Source organism: Ostrinia furnacalis, unplaced genomic scaffold (genome assembly GCF_004193835.3).
Source record: "Ostrinia furnacalis isolate ACB-3 unplaced genomic scaffold, ASM419383v2 OfSCF7487, whole genome shotgun sequence".
Classification (NCBI taxonomy): Eukaryota; Metazoa; Arthropoda; class Insecta; order Lepidoptera; family Crambidae; genus Ostrinia; species Ostrinia furnacalis.
The window spans coordinates 505,206-518,017 of NW_021137726.1; the positions used below are offsets into that span (position 1 = coordinate 505,206).

Sequence of the window (12,812 nt, forward strand, 5' to 3'; positions counted from 1 at the left end):
AAAGACCTAGTAAATTACTAACTCCATAACACTATTGCTTGATTAATGACTCATAAAACTAACGAGTTTATGTTCCACATAATGTAACACATTATTCTAATATCTTGGTGTTGTAGTGGAAGTAGCTCAAGTATTCAACGTGTTACATTTTTAACGCGACTACTGCCCTCTTGTCTGATACTAGCAGGCAGCCCATGTGTTAAAAGTATACATTAATTAAAAGTATTTTTTATTTGATTTCCCAATGCAGAAGTGTCCGCTACAGTCTTATGAATATTAATTAATTAAACAAATAAGAAAATTATTTTGTTAACAGTCAAATGCCTGTCGGTTGTTAGGCCACTTTTAACAATGTCCTTTTAAAAAAATAAGTTTTTATTGTAAAGGGTTACATAATTTTAACGTGACCAAATATATTTTCCTTGATTACTCAAACCACGTTTATTTAGTTGCTCATATTGTAGGTTTCCACAAGTTTCATAACAGTCTAAATTTAGCCGCAACTCTGAAGCAAGCCCTCTCACGTAAGGAAACTCATTAATTTCAGTGAACGTCGGGTCTTCAGACTTTTGTCGCAACGAGTTACTTTACAGGCTGTATTTTTATATCAGTGCATAAAGTTGTTTCATGTTAATTACCCCTGTGGTTTTGGCAGAGTAAAATAAGACCACTCTAACAACTATGAGAACATCAGTGAGCTTACCATGAGTTTACGTTAGGTGTGCTTGCTAGTAAGTGCGTCAAAAAACTCTATGATGATTTTAGTTCTTGAAAGTAGCCGCTATGGGGGCTGTACAATCTGTCATGCATTTTAATGACATTTTTTACGCAGTCGCTAGCGAGCACACCTAACGTAAACTCCTCTGGCCAGTGTGCGTAAGGACTGTCGGTCCAATTCTCTTCTCTGATAAATTATTCTCGGGTCGGGCGGTGGAGACTAAAGGTTCAGCCGAATCAACGCGATAAGCCGGCGTGCAGCGATGGCGATCAGACTTAAACGTATTGGTCGCCAACGTTGAACGTCGGCTGATCGCGTTGGTTTGATTAAACCTTAAATAACCTGATGAACGACACTATTTTTACGAGAGTTTTTCAATGAAACTGGAAATTTTGGAGTAGTTTATTTGTAACCAATAAATTCAGACGTCATGTTGCCACGACAATGTGTGGTTATTGCATTACACAATGTTTCCATGCAATATTGCCAAGAAGTTTAGCTTGATTACTTGTACGGAACTAAGCTCTTAAATGTTTGGTTCAAAAATTATATTTTATGTGTTATTTTAAGTGTTGCTTAAGACTTCTGGAAAATATTAATTTACATTCTAAAAATAATTTTTTGTCATACCTTTAACTACTTTATAAGCTTTTATATTTAGAAAGCTACCAAGTTATGATAAGCAATTATTTCGTTAGCAAGAATATTCGTCGGCCGTTTGGTGTAGTGGTTCAGAACGTGCTACTATGCCAAGAGGTCCCGGGTTCGATTCCCGGCCGGGCAGAAATTGAAATGATGAATTTTAATTTCTGTGACGGGTCTGGGTGTTACTATGTATAATATGTATGTATTTAAAAAAAAAAGTATATAAGTAGTATATCCGTTAAGCTAGCACCCATAACACAAGCATTAAGTTGCTTACTTTGGGGCTAGCTGGCGATGTGTGAAATTGTCTAAAGATTTATTATTATTATTATGTTCAGCAGTGGACGTCCTAGGGCTGAGATGATGAAGAATATTTAATTTTTTTTAAAAACATTTCAAATTCTTGTTTATTATTCTCTCTTTACTTCAATTAATTTCGAATTCATTTATATAAAATTGATAGTCACAATGGGGCACTTGAGTTACCTCTCGTGTAATCAAGACCCTCTCAATGCCAAGTTACGTAATGCCATTAAATTAAAGATCTGCGTTATCATTCTACCTTCTGTTGTCTTAAGTGCTAACCTTATTCAGAGATCTTAGAAAACTAATGTAATCAAATTGTTTGAAATGTAAGGGCGTTAGTGTTTTGTTTTAATATTATTGTTGATTCATTTGGTTACTGAAACTTCATCATCATCATCATTTCAGCCACAGGACGGCCACTGCTGAACATAGGCCTCCCCCAATGATTTCCATATCGCCCGGTTGGTAACGGCCTGCATCCAGCGCCTTTCTGCTACCTTTATGAGGTCGTCTGTCAATCTTGCGGGATTGAAACTTGTCATTGAATTAAAAGATATCCTACTTCTTATCTCTACTAAAATTACAACGTAGTTTGTGTGTTTGTTTGTTACTCTACTATCTTTTATGTTTAAACCATTGCTGCATTGAACTGATTTAGATGTTCATAGAAGGTTTTAGAAGGAAGACACGTGCGCTATAATGACTTGCTGTCATCATCATCATCATCATTTCAGCCACAGGACGTCCACTGCTGAACATAGGCCTCCCCCAATGACTTCCACATCGCACGGTTGGTAGCGGACTGCAACCAGCGCCTTCCTGCTACCTTTATGACTTGCTGTGACAGACCGGAATTCACGCGGGTGAATTGTTAATATTGTGAATATGCGGGAAAAAGTTATAGGTCTTAATTCAGTAGTGCCTGAGGTATGGGAGAATCACGGGAGGGTGTTTTTGTAACGTCAAACGTCAGCGAGACTTCAGATCTTCTTCTGATTTACATGCTTCGTCACGTTATAATAAGTCTACACATCACCCCTCCCATACCTTATGAGTTTAGCGCTAGACCCACTATAAGCAGTACAAACTATAGTAGGTACGAGTATATCAAACAACTGTTACTAAAAATACAACTTCGTATAAAAATATTTCAGCTGCAAATGAGGAAAAACTTGGAGGCATTGATTTCAAGCATCTGCCTCGTACTTTTGTAACAGGCAAATATTTCATTCTTTGACCTATTTTTAGCCACGACTGTGGGAAAGTTTGTACTGACCGTCTCGAAATAATAAGAGGTGAAAAGAATTTCTTTCAATTAATTTGAGCTCAGTTATATCGGGAGTCATATCGCGGTAGTAAAATACAGTTAACTTTATGTTTTTTAAAAGATGTCAAAAAGATCTTTCACATATAATTTGTGCAACCAAGTTCTTAAGACATGACTTTTTAGCCAATTTTTTGGTTTCAAAGAAACTAAAATTACTATTTAACACTTAATTGATTATTCATTCAGGTTTTCAGGGCTTGATTAATGGTGTGTGTTAAAATATAAATACACGGTGGTAAAGATACTACGAGTTAACAATTCAAACTTACCAAAAGATAGAGTCATTGTCTCAATTGGTAATAAGTATGTTTTGGTACATAGCACTTTCCTAACATCCTTTAATCGCAATCAATCTCACACCTCATATAGGCGATGGCACGTCAAGCTAACACTTTATGCCATCGTAATAGGTGCGATTTTACATCAAATACGAACAGCTTGATGTGCTGTCACGACGGTAAACTCTACGATAATCTTAGCGGGCGTCGCTACCGTCGCCGCGCTAATCGCATCGGCGGCAGACGTTAACTTAATCAGATAATGGATCGGGAATCGGTCCCCGGGTTGAACCGGGTTGAACCCGTAGGGTTATCAGGAAATGGGTTATTTTGGGATGTTGTAGCCGAAAATGCGGTAGATTTCGCGAGATATTGTCAAGTAGAACTTATAATATTTATAGTTAGCTTAGCTATTTATCATTGTAGATCTCTACCATTTTTTCTTTCATTTGGTATCCAAGATATCCTTTGATTTTGGATTTTCGTACGTTGGTAGACTGCTCAAAACAAGAGCGAAAACGTGAAAATATGAAAAAAATCTAAACCTTCACTCGTTGAAATTTCCATCTGCATTTTTCTGCAGCATAATAAAACAAATGAGTTATGAATGGAAGGAAAATAATGTCAAGCGGTTTATTCGAGATCTTTTTTTATTCTCTTACTCGTGGCAACCATTAAAAAAGCAAAGGCATAAAAACCTGACCCCGTATGAATTTAAAGTACCTACCTAAGCTTGGACTAAAAAAGTTGTGTGATTGTTGAGACTTTTGTTTTTTTTAGGATTTTACTATTTTCGGTCTGGTAACCCTGGAACGGGTTTCGGCGGGATTTTCCCGTAATCTCGGGTTAACACGGGTCCCAATGGGTTGAGTGGTGAAATGTAATTTACGGTTGAATTAATCTTTCACTATTGTTTAAGTGTATTTTTTCCATTCTACTTTCTCGCTGTTATAAGTAAGAGAAAGTCGGTCAATCGGAAACTGTTTTTAATCGAGATTGTATTTCTTTCTTCGAAACCTTCTTGAACCTATTTGCCTGTTTCTATCATTTTCATTCAATAACTTGTAAAAGGTTTATCAGCCATGATTAGCACATTTCATATTATGAGACAATCAATTACATACGTACTTATTGACATTATGGTTATTGCAACTCATTTGAGCACAAGTTTTTTATGCAGCACCTACTAACTAAGCTTGGCATCTTCATTTGCTCGTACACTTTCAAAGAGCATTTGTTTATTTAAGTCCAGCCTACATTCTATACTAATATTATAAATGCGAAAGTAACTCTATCTGTGTCGCTTTCACGCCTAAACCACTGAAACGATTTTGATGAAAGGCATAGAGATAGTTTGAGTCCCGGGAAAGGACGTAGGATAGTTTTTATCCCGGTTTTTGAAACAGGGATGTGCACGATTACGTTTTTCTGTCACAGACAAAATTCAACGCAAGCGAAGCCGCGAGCTCAAAGCTAGTCAATCATAAAACGATAAACATGCGGGCATAGCAAAAAGATAAGGAGACATGTAAAGTGTCCCTTAAGGCTTGGTATTTCTTCTAAAGTAGGTATTTCGCGCTGTCAAAATCTGCGCGCGCAATTCTTCGCCGAAAACAGCGCGTCAAAGAGCTCCCGCCACAATTTCCAGCTACACAGTATAGAAATACGCAGTTGGTTAGGTTAGGTTGACTTCCTTCCTTTCAAGCGTCACACTCACAACACTTTCTAATNATTAAATGACTTAGGGACTACACATCAAACAGAGAATGGGCAGCAGCGCTCTCTGAAAAACATCAATCTTTTAAACTGCGATCTCCAACCCGCCTGCCAAGCGTGGAGATTATGGCAAAACCCTCCACTATAGTGGAGGAGGCTCATAGTCCAGCAGTGGACTGTAAAGGGCTGTTGATGATGATGAAATGCCCTTCAACCGTCAGGAAGACCACTTTTCGATAGGGAAGTCCTTTACGCGGTATAACCGGAAAACCGAAAAAGCGCCCCTTTCCGGGGCCCCCACCACTTAAGCACAACTCCGTCGAAGTCGAAAACCTAGGAGAGTCTTAATGGGCAACCAATGAAGCCGTTAAAGCAAGTAAATCTTTTGTTTGAATTATTTCCGATTTAATCAATTTTTGTGTTTAATTCTACTGGCCTATAGTGCCTATCTCATATCTGTATTAATATGATAGAAGACCCAGTTATCCAAGAACTGATAGTTCTTGAATAAGTGGATATTTTATGGTACTTATGGTGGCCTGGTGTTTTGTGTACTTCAACGCAAACTGCATTTTTAGGGTTAAGTCTTGCACTAATAAGCATTTATACCCCAAAATAATGTATGCATGTTCTTTCTTCTGTCTATTGTTAGGGCTGTATCAATTTTCATCCCAGAAGTGATAAGCCACCATAGTATTTTACGCATTAATTTTCCTTTTTTCTCTGATAGCCTTTTGGCTCTCTAGTAATTTTTTTCAGGGATGATAAGCTACAATAGCATATTTTAAGCATTGATTTATTTTTATCTCCGGTTGCATTTTGTGTTATCAAGTAAAGGACAATGNTTCAGAAATTTTGATATCGCAGCGAAATGCGAATAGGTGAAAAGCTACAAGGATTTTTTGATTTCGAGGTATACGACTAACAAACGCAAAATTGAATTATATTTTTTTGATATAGGTACTTAAAATCTCACCCACGCATCTTTGTTCCAGTCGTCCCGCATCGGCAACGCGAGCGGGGATGCGTGCGAGCGCCGGGACCCGTGCCAGCACGGCGGCGTCTGCATCAGCACCGACGACGGACCCATCTGCGAGTGCCGCGACGGGGACTATGAGGGCGCCTTCTGTGAACGAGGTAGGTGAAACTAGCGGCGTAAGGGGGGGGGGGGTCCGCCCCGGGTGCCAAGCCTCAGGGGGTGACACAAGTCGCGCAGATTAATACTGATTACAAGTCTGCGGTCTATTTCATGATATGGGTCGATTGTCTTTCAATCTTCGAGTCAGTAGGTAATCCCAAAATCCTGGGGGGTAGGGGGTGCCTTAGGACTTATGACGGGGGGGAGGGGGCATGCTACGCTGCCACTAAGTTAACTAATAGACCGAATCAAGACGTAATTAGTTCACTGCACAAGGAATCACCACTGAGTCCACCATGGTCCAGTGTACTCGCGACGCCTCTAACCGTCAGAAATGGAAGCACATCGCCTGGAGAGCTACCCTCGGAGATGACATCATCCCACCATGTACCTCATCAGCGCAACCACGACCACTCTGACAAGAGTGCCCGACTAAGAAGAACAAGGAATCAACGCAAGCTTCTTGTATAAGTTAGGCATCGGCAACGCCAGATCTCTAGATCAATTTCGCCCTATTTTCAGACAAAAGCAGTGTTTAAACATTGTGACAAAAGAGTAATATAGGTACTCCGTAAGGTTGTGTACTTGGTAGAAGTTAAAACATGATGCGTTAGATAGGAAGTATTAGTATTTCATACCATCATTTTCATAATAACAGCCTAAACGGAACTGAATAATGAACATTGGCCAGTGGAATCAAAATTGTGTTCGCCTTTTGTTTTGAATTTATTCCCGGTGCCATTAGAATTACTTAATCCATAAAGATTATGAGTTAGCTGGTAATGCACCACCTGTATTTCTTTCGACGATACGCTTCACAATATGTGAGCAATCACGAAATTGGAGACACACCAAGTATAATGTAAAGCTCTGGAAACTTAATACTCCATTACTGCATACCACCAACAAATAACAACAACATAAATCATGACGTACGTGGGCTCCCAGACGTTCAAACTTCAGAAAACAATAGACAACCAAAACAGACGGGCATAAAGAATTGAAGTTTTGCGTTATTATTTTAAGTGCTCTATGCACAAAAAAGTGAATTGATATTGCATTTTATACGTATTTTCAGAACACTAAAATATTTTTACAAAATATAATTTGAAACTATGCGAGAAACAGCAAAGTAAGTCTTTAATAATCCCACTGCATACATAGGTCTGATCCCAACTGTGGGATGGGTCAGGTGGGCTAAGGCAAGTGGCCAACTTGACTGTGAGATTATCAAACCTTTTAAACTAAATTAATGAAGCAGATGTTATTAAAATGGATCAGGTTTTGCTTTCAAATAAACATCGGCACCTGACTGCAACTTTGTGTAAATATACTGTTATAGTTATTCAGTTCAAAATTACTTTTTCCATGAAAAACGTGATAAAAATTATAAATTCAAATTCAGTAGACGGGGTTGCGGCTTTTGCACCCTTGCCCTCGACTTGTCCACATAAAGATTTCATTGGAATCGTCTTTAAAATGACTACATGATACAGTTGGGTCTTTTGTCCATTCAGATAGCGGCAAGGTTTACAAGGTCTCTGAAGCACGCGAATGTCTTTTTAGAAGGCAAAAAGTCGCGACTAAAATAACGAAGTTAGAATCGCAGGTTATTGCTCCTTTGCCTGAAGTGAATGGTTTAAATTGAACTCGAGAATTTTTATTTTACAATACACATATTCCAGATGTATAACATGAAAAGAATTATATTTTATTATGAATTTTTTTTTGACATTGTATTTTATTTGCATATGAAATGAATACTGCGAGAGAGTGTAGGGTTTTAATCTGATTGTTTTTTTAATGTCATTGAATTTATATTATCTTTTTACTTTTACCACTTTAAACTTATTTGCCTTGGTTTTAGACTTTACAAATCGCCATACAAATATTTATATTTGCCAATATAATTAAAGCCACATATTTGTATTTATAACTTTTGCCGTAAATTATGATAATTGTATTGCAAAGTTTAGTTAATTAAGTATGTTAAGGAGGCTTAAGCCATGCCCTAAATCAACACGTTGATCATTACCATGGCCACGTGTGGAAGGTATGTGTGTTCCATCACTAATTTGTATTCTGGCCCTCGATCCCACGGGATCCTGTAATTAGCGACTCGTTATTCGTTGAAGTTAGGCAGTACAAGGTAATTCCCATGCTTATTCGAATGGGAGATGCGTTGGCGGGAAAAAGTTTTCAGCTGTCATTTGCATGATTAATGTTATCGTTATTCATGATTGAAAACTAAAGGAATAAAATTATGTTTTTATTACTCTTTATACATGTAACATAACATTTGAAAGAGAAATCTAATCTACGAGTAAATAACTTGTAACGAATACGATATTGAACAAAACTAGTATTTTTTGTTATCTACTATTTTTTTCCGGTTATTGGCTTTGCACAGCTTGTGCATTGCCGTATCTCTCGTTATTTGATTCCTTTGCAAGTCAAAATGGCCGCGAGCAGTTGGCGGGAAAACTTTGACAGCAGCTGTCATTTGTGATGCGCCGGTGATTGAGGCAAGATTGACCGGCGGTGTTATTTGTGTGGGCGGGATATTTTGGACAACTTTTCTATTGTATTTGATATGAAACTTTTGTTCTTGTTGGATTATTTTTGGGAGATTGGTTTGGTCATATCATGTAAGGTATGAATGTTGTTGCTTGTAAATACTTACTTATTGTAGAGTTTTATACTCAGTTAAAACTAATCATTCTGCCCAATATCTCGCCTAAATTATATTTGTCAAGTATAAGTCAATAAGAATTTAGTAACAAGAACATAGATAAATCTGCTTTGTTCTGCATAAAAAAAAAGATGTGTCCATAAATGAAGGTCGATTGTTCGAAGGTAATAAAAATTCTTAGGCTGAGTTGCACCATCTTACTTTAACTTTGACAAATGTCAAAAATCTGTCAAACTCCATACAAAACACAGCGGTTAACGATAATTAAAGTTAGGTGGTTAAACTCGGCCTTCAAAAATGGGCTTACCGTTTAGTCTGCCAATAAACACCAATCTATTAACTTTAGTTGACGTGGTAGAAGAAGCACTGCACCAAAAGTGAGGAGTNCATAAAATACACAAAAAATGCCAAAAAATAATAAAAAATGATACTTTTTGAAAAAAATCTGCTTAAAAATTCGTGTTTTTTTGGTTATTTTATAAATTTCTCCAAAAAATGCCCCTATAACCGGTGGTTTTTATTACTTTGTATTATTTTCTATCGTATTATCTTTGTAAAACCAAAAATCGCATGTCTCTATCCCTATCACAACATTTGCATTTTTTTTGTATTTTATGTATTTTTTTAGTATCGCCTGTTATTTAGCATTATTACTGTTTTTATTTTATCAGGATAAAACGCTTAGTTTAAAAGTTATTACGTTTTCTTTACAATAAGTAATTTGAAGAAAAAAAATTCTATAAAAAATTAAAAAAAAATCTCAAAAAATTTTTGACCTCTTTTTTGTCGATAAAAATAGGTCTAGTTTCATCTATTTTCATATGTACACTTTAACGTGACTCACACTGTATTCCTGTGAACTAAATTATATTGCTTGTGGGTTCACCAAAATAAAGGGGATCGTACCAGCGTTCCTCAAAATTCCAATCGTCGTCAGTTTGTCCCCGATACTGTTAAGTTATTGTCGCCTCTTATACTTAAAATCTCACCCATGCCTCCTGAGTCTCTTATTATGTATATTAAATCTCACCCACGCATCTTTGTTCCAGTCGTCCCGCATCGGCAACGCGAGCGGGGATGCGTGCGAGCGCCGGGACCCGTGCCAGCACGGCGGCGTCTGCATCAGCACCGACGACGGACCCATCTGCGAGTGCCGGGACGGGGACTATGAGGGCGCCTTCTGCGAACGAGGTAGGTAAAGACCGCCCCGGGTGCCAAGCCTCAGGGGGTGACACAAGTCGCGCAGATTAGTACTGATTACAAGTCTGCGGTCTATTTCATGATACGGGGGGAGCTCATTTATTGAAATTATGCGAGAAACAGCAAAGTCTTTAATAATCCCACTGCATACATAGGTCAGATACCAACTGTGGGATGGCTCAGGTGGGCTAAGGCAAGTGGCTAACTTTACTGTGAGATGTTATCAAACTTCTTTAATTAAATAAGCTCGCTTCCACCTTCAGCTTCGGCCTGATATTCACTAATCTACCGTCAGGTGAGATACAGGCCAAGAGCTTCCTCGTTGTGGATTAAAAAAAGATGTAATTTTAAATGATCAGGTTTTGCTTTCAAATAAACAACGGCATCTGACTGCAACTTTGTGTAAATAAATACTGTTATCGTTACTAAGTTCTAAATGACTTTTTCCATGAAAAACGTGATAAAAATTATAAATTCAAATTCAGTAGACGGGGTTGCGGCTTTTGCACCCTTGCCCTCGACTTGTCCACATAAAGATTTCATTGGAATCGTCTTTAAAATGATTACATGATACAGTCGGGTCTTGTCCATTCAGATAGCGGTAAGGTTCTGGTCAGGTCTCTGAAGCACGCGAATGTCTTTTCAGAAGGCAAAAAGTCGCGACTAAAATAACGAAGTCAGAATCGCAGGTTATTGCTCCTTTCACTAAAGTGAATGGTTTAAATTGAACTCGAGAATTTTTATTTTACAATACAGAATACCAGCATTCATGTTCTGAATGGAACATGATACAAGCTGAGTAGGAGCCATTTTGGTTCAATAAATTATGTATGTAATTTAAATTGTGTAAAACGTCTGTTTGAACCAAATAAACCATTTTTCTTTCTTTCTTTCTACACATATTCCAGTAATTTCCAGTATAGAATGAAAAGAATAATATTTTATCATGGAATTTTTATTGATATTATATTTGCATATGAAATGAATACAGCGAGTGAGTGTAGGGTTTTAATCTCATTGTTTTTTTTAATGTCATTGAAATTATATTATCTTTTTACTAGCACTTTAAACTTATTTGCCCTGGTAGACTTTACAAATCGCCATACCAATATTTATAATTATGTAGTTTCATTTTTGTATTTATTACTTTTGTCGTATAAAATTATGATTTGTATTGCAATTAGCAAAGTTTAGTTAATTAAGTATGTTAAGGAGGCTTAAGCCATGCCCTAAATCAACACGTTGATCATTACCATGGCCACGTGTGGAAGGTATGTGTGTTCCATCACTAATTTGTATTCTGGCCCTCGATCCCACGGGATCCTGTAATTAGCGACTCGTTATTTGTTGAAGTTAGGCAGTACGAGGTAATTCCCATGCCTACTCGAATGGGTGATGCGTTGGCGGGAAAAAGTTTAGCTGTCATTTGCATGATTAATGTCATCGTTAATCATGATTGAGGTGAAAATATAGGTAAAGTTTAATTATTATGGGCTGATTTTTCAATCGTCAGATAATCTTTTAACTGAAGAATAAACTTGTCATTTTGACACATTTACTATACTAAAACTGTCAATGTGCCAAACTTATTCTTCAAAATATCCGACGGTTGAAAAATCAGCCCAAAGCTAAGTTAAACTAAAGGAATAAAATAATGTTTTTATTACTTTTTATACATGTAACATAACATTTGAAACAGAAACCTAATCTTAATAACTTTGTAACGAATACGTTATTGAACAAAACTAGTATTTGTTATCTTCGTTAGTTTTTAATTATGGCTTTGCACGGCTTGTGCATTGCCATCTACTCGTTATTTGATTCCTTTGCGAGTCAAAATGGCCGCGAGCAGTTGGCGGGAAAACTTTGACAGCAGCTGTCATTTGTGATGCGCCGGTGATTGAGGCAAGATTGATCGGCGGTGTTATTTGTGCGGGCGGGATATTTTGGACAACTTTTCTATTGTATTTGATATGAAACTTTTGTTCTTATCGGATTATTTTTGGGAGATTGGTTTAGTCATATTACGCAAGATATGAATGTTTTTGCTTGTAAATATTGTAGAGTTTTATACTGAACTAAAACTAATCATACTACCCAATATCTCGCCTTAATTATCTAATATATATTTGTCAAGTTTATAAGAATTTAGTAACAAGAACATAGATAAATATTTTCTTTGATCTGCATAAAAAAATGTGTCCATAAATGTAGGTCGATTGTCTCGAATGTAATAAAAAGTCTTAGGCTTTAGGTTGCACCATCTTACTTTGAATTTAAAAAACGTCAGAAATCTGTCAAACTTCATACAAAACACACCGGTTAACGATAAATTTAAACTTAAGTGGTTTAACTCAGCCTTAGAAAATTGGCTTACTGTTTTGTCTGCCAATAAACACCCATCTATTAACTTTAGTGGTAGAAAGCACTGCACCAAAAGTGAGGAGTCACTCGAATAGATCACACAACATCATGCTCCCTTTCAAAAGTTGGTAGTTTACATTCCGGGACAACCTAACCTCTGAAAGTTTGGCTCCATCAAATACTTCAACAAAAGTATGTTATAATGTCGCATCTCACTCTGACTCCCGCAGTTCGAACGGAAGCAGACGTTCTCAACTTTCGGCAAACACGGCGCTATTAATTATAAGTCGACGGATTGCGCGGGTTGGCCTCCCCTGCCCAGGGCTGTCAATTAATCACATATGAAACGGGCTGTAATTCGTTCGGAAGTTTGGAAATGCGGCGTCTGGAGCTTCAAAAGTAATAATTTTGTCGATCGGGAAAAGTTG

The 12,812-nt window shown here is 37.3% G+C and overlaps 2 protein-coding genes across 2 annotated transcripts in view; both read left to right on the forward strand.

Moving 5' to 3' along the window:
* The window catches only part of LOC114364917 (neurexin-2-like), a 144,164-nt gene extending 133,472 nt beyond the window's left edge, over positions 1-10,692 (forward strand). Inside the window, exons 5-8 of the mRNA XM_028321275.1 lie at positions 5,986-6,127; positions 7,646-7,758; positions 9,870-10,011; positions 10,616-10,692. Of these exons, the coding sequence (XP_028177076.1) occupies positions 5,986-6,127; positions 7,646-7,758; positions 9,870-10,011; positions 10,616-10,692 (474 nt within the window). The remainder of the gene's footprint in view (positions 1-5,985; positions 6,128-7,645; positions 7,759-9,869; positions 10,012-10,615) is intronic.
* LOC114364883 (neurexin-1a) overlaps positions 9,874-12,812 on the forward strand; it is a 103,945-nt gene continuing 101,006 nt past the window's right edge. Inside the window, exon 1 of the mRNA XM_028321238.1 lies at positions 9,874-10,011. The gene's annotated coding sequence lies outside the window, so the exon portion shown is untranslated. The remainder of the gene's footprint in view (positions 10,012-12,812) is intronic.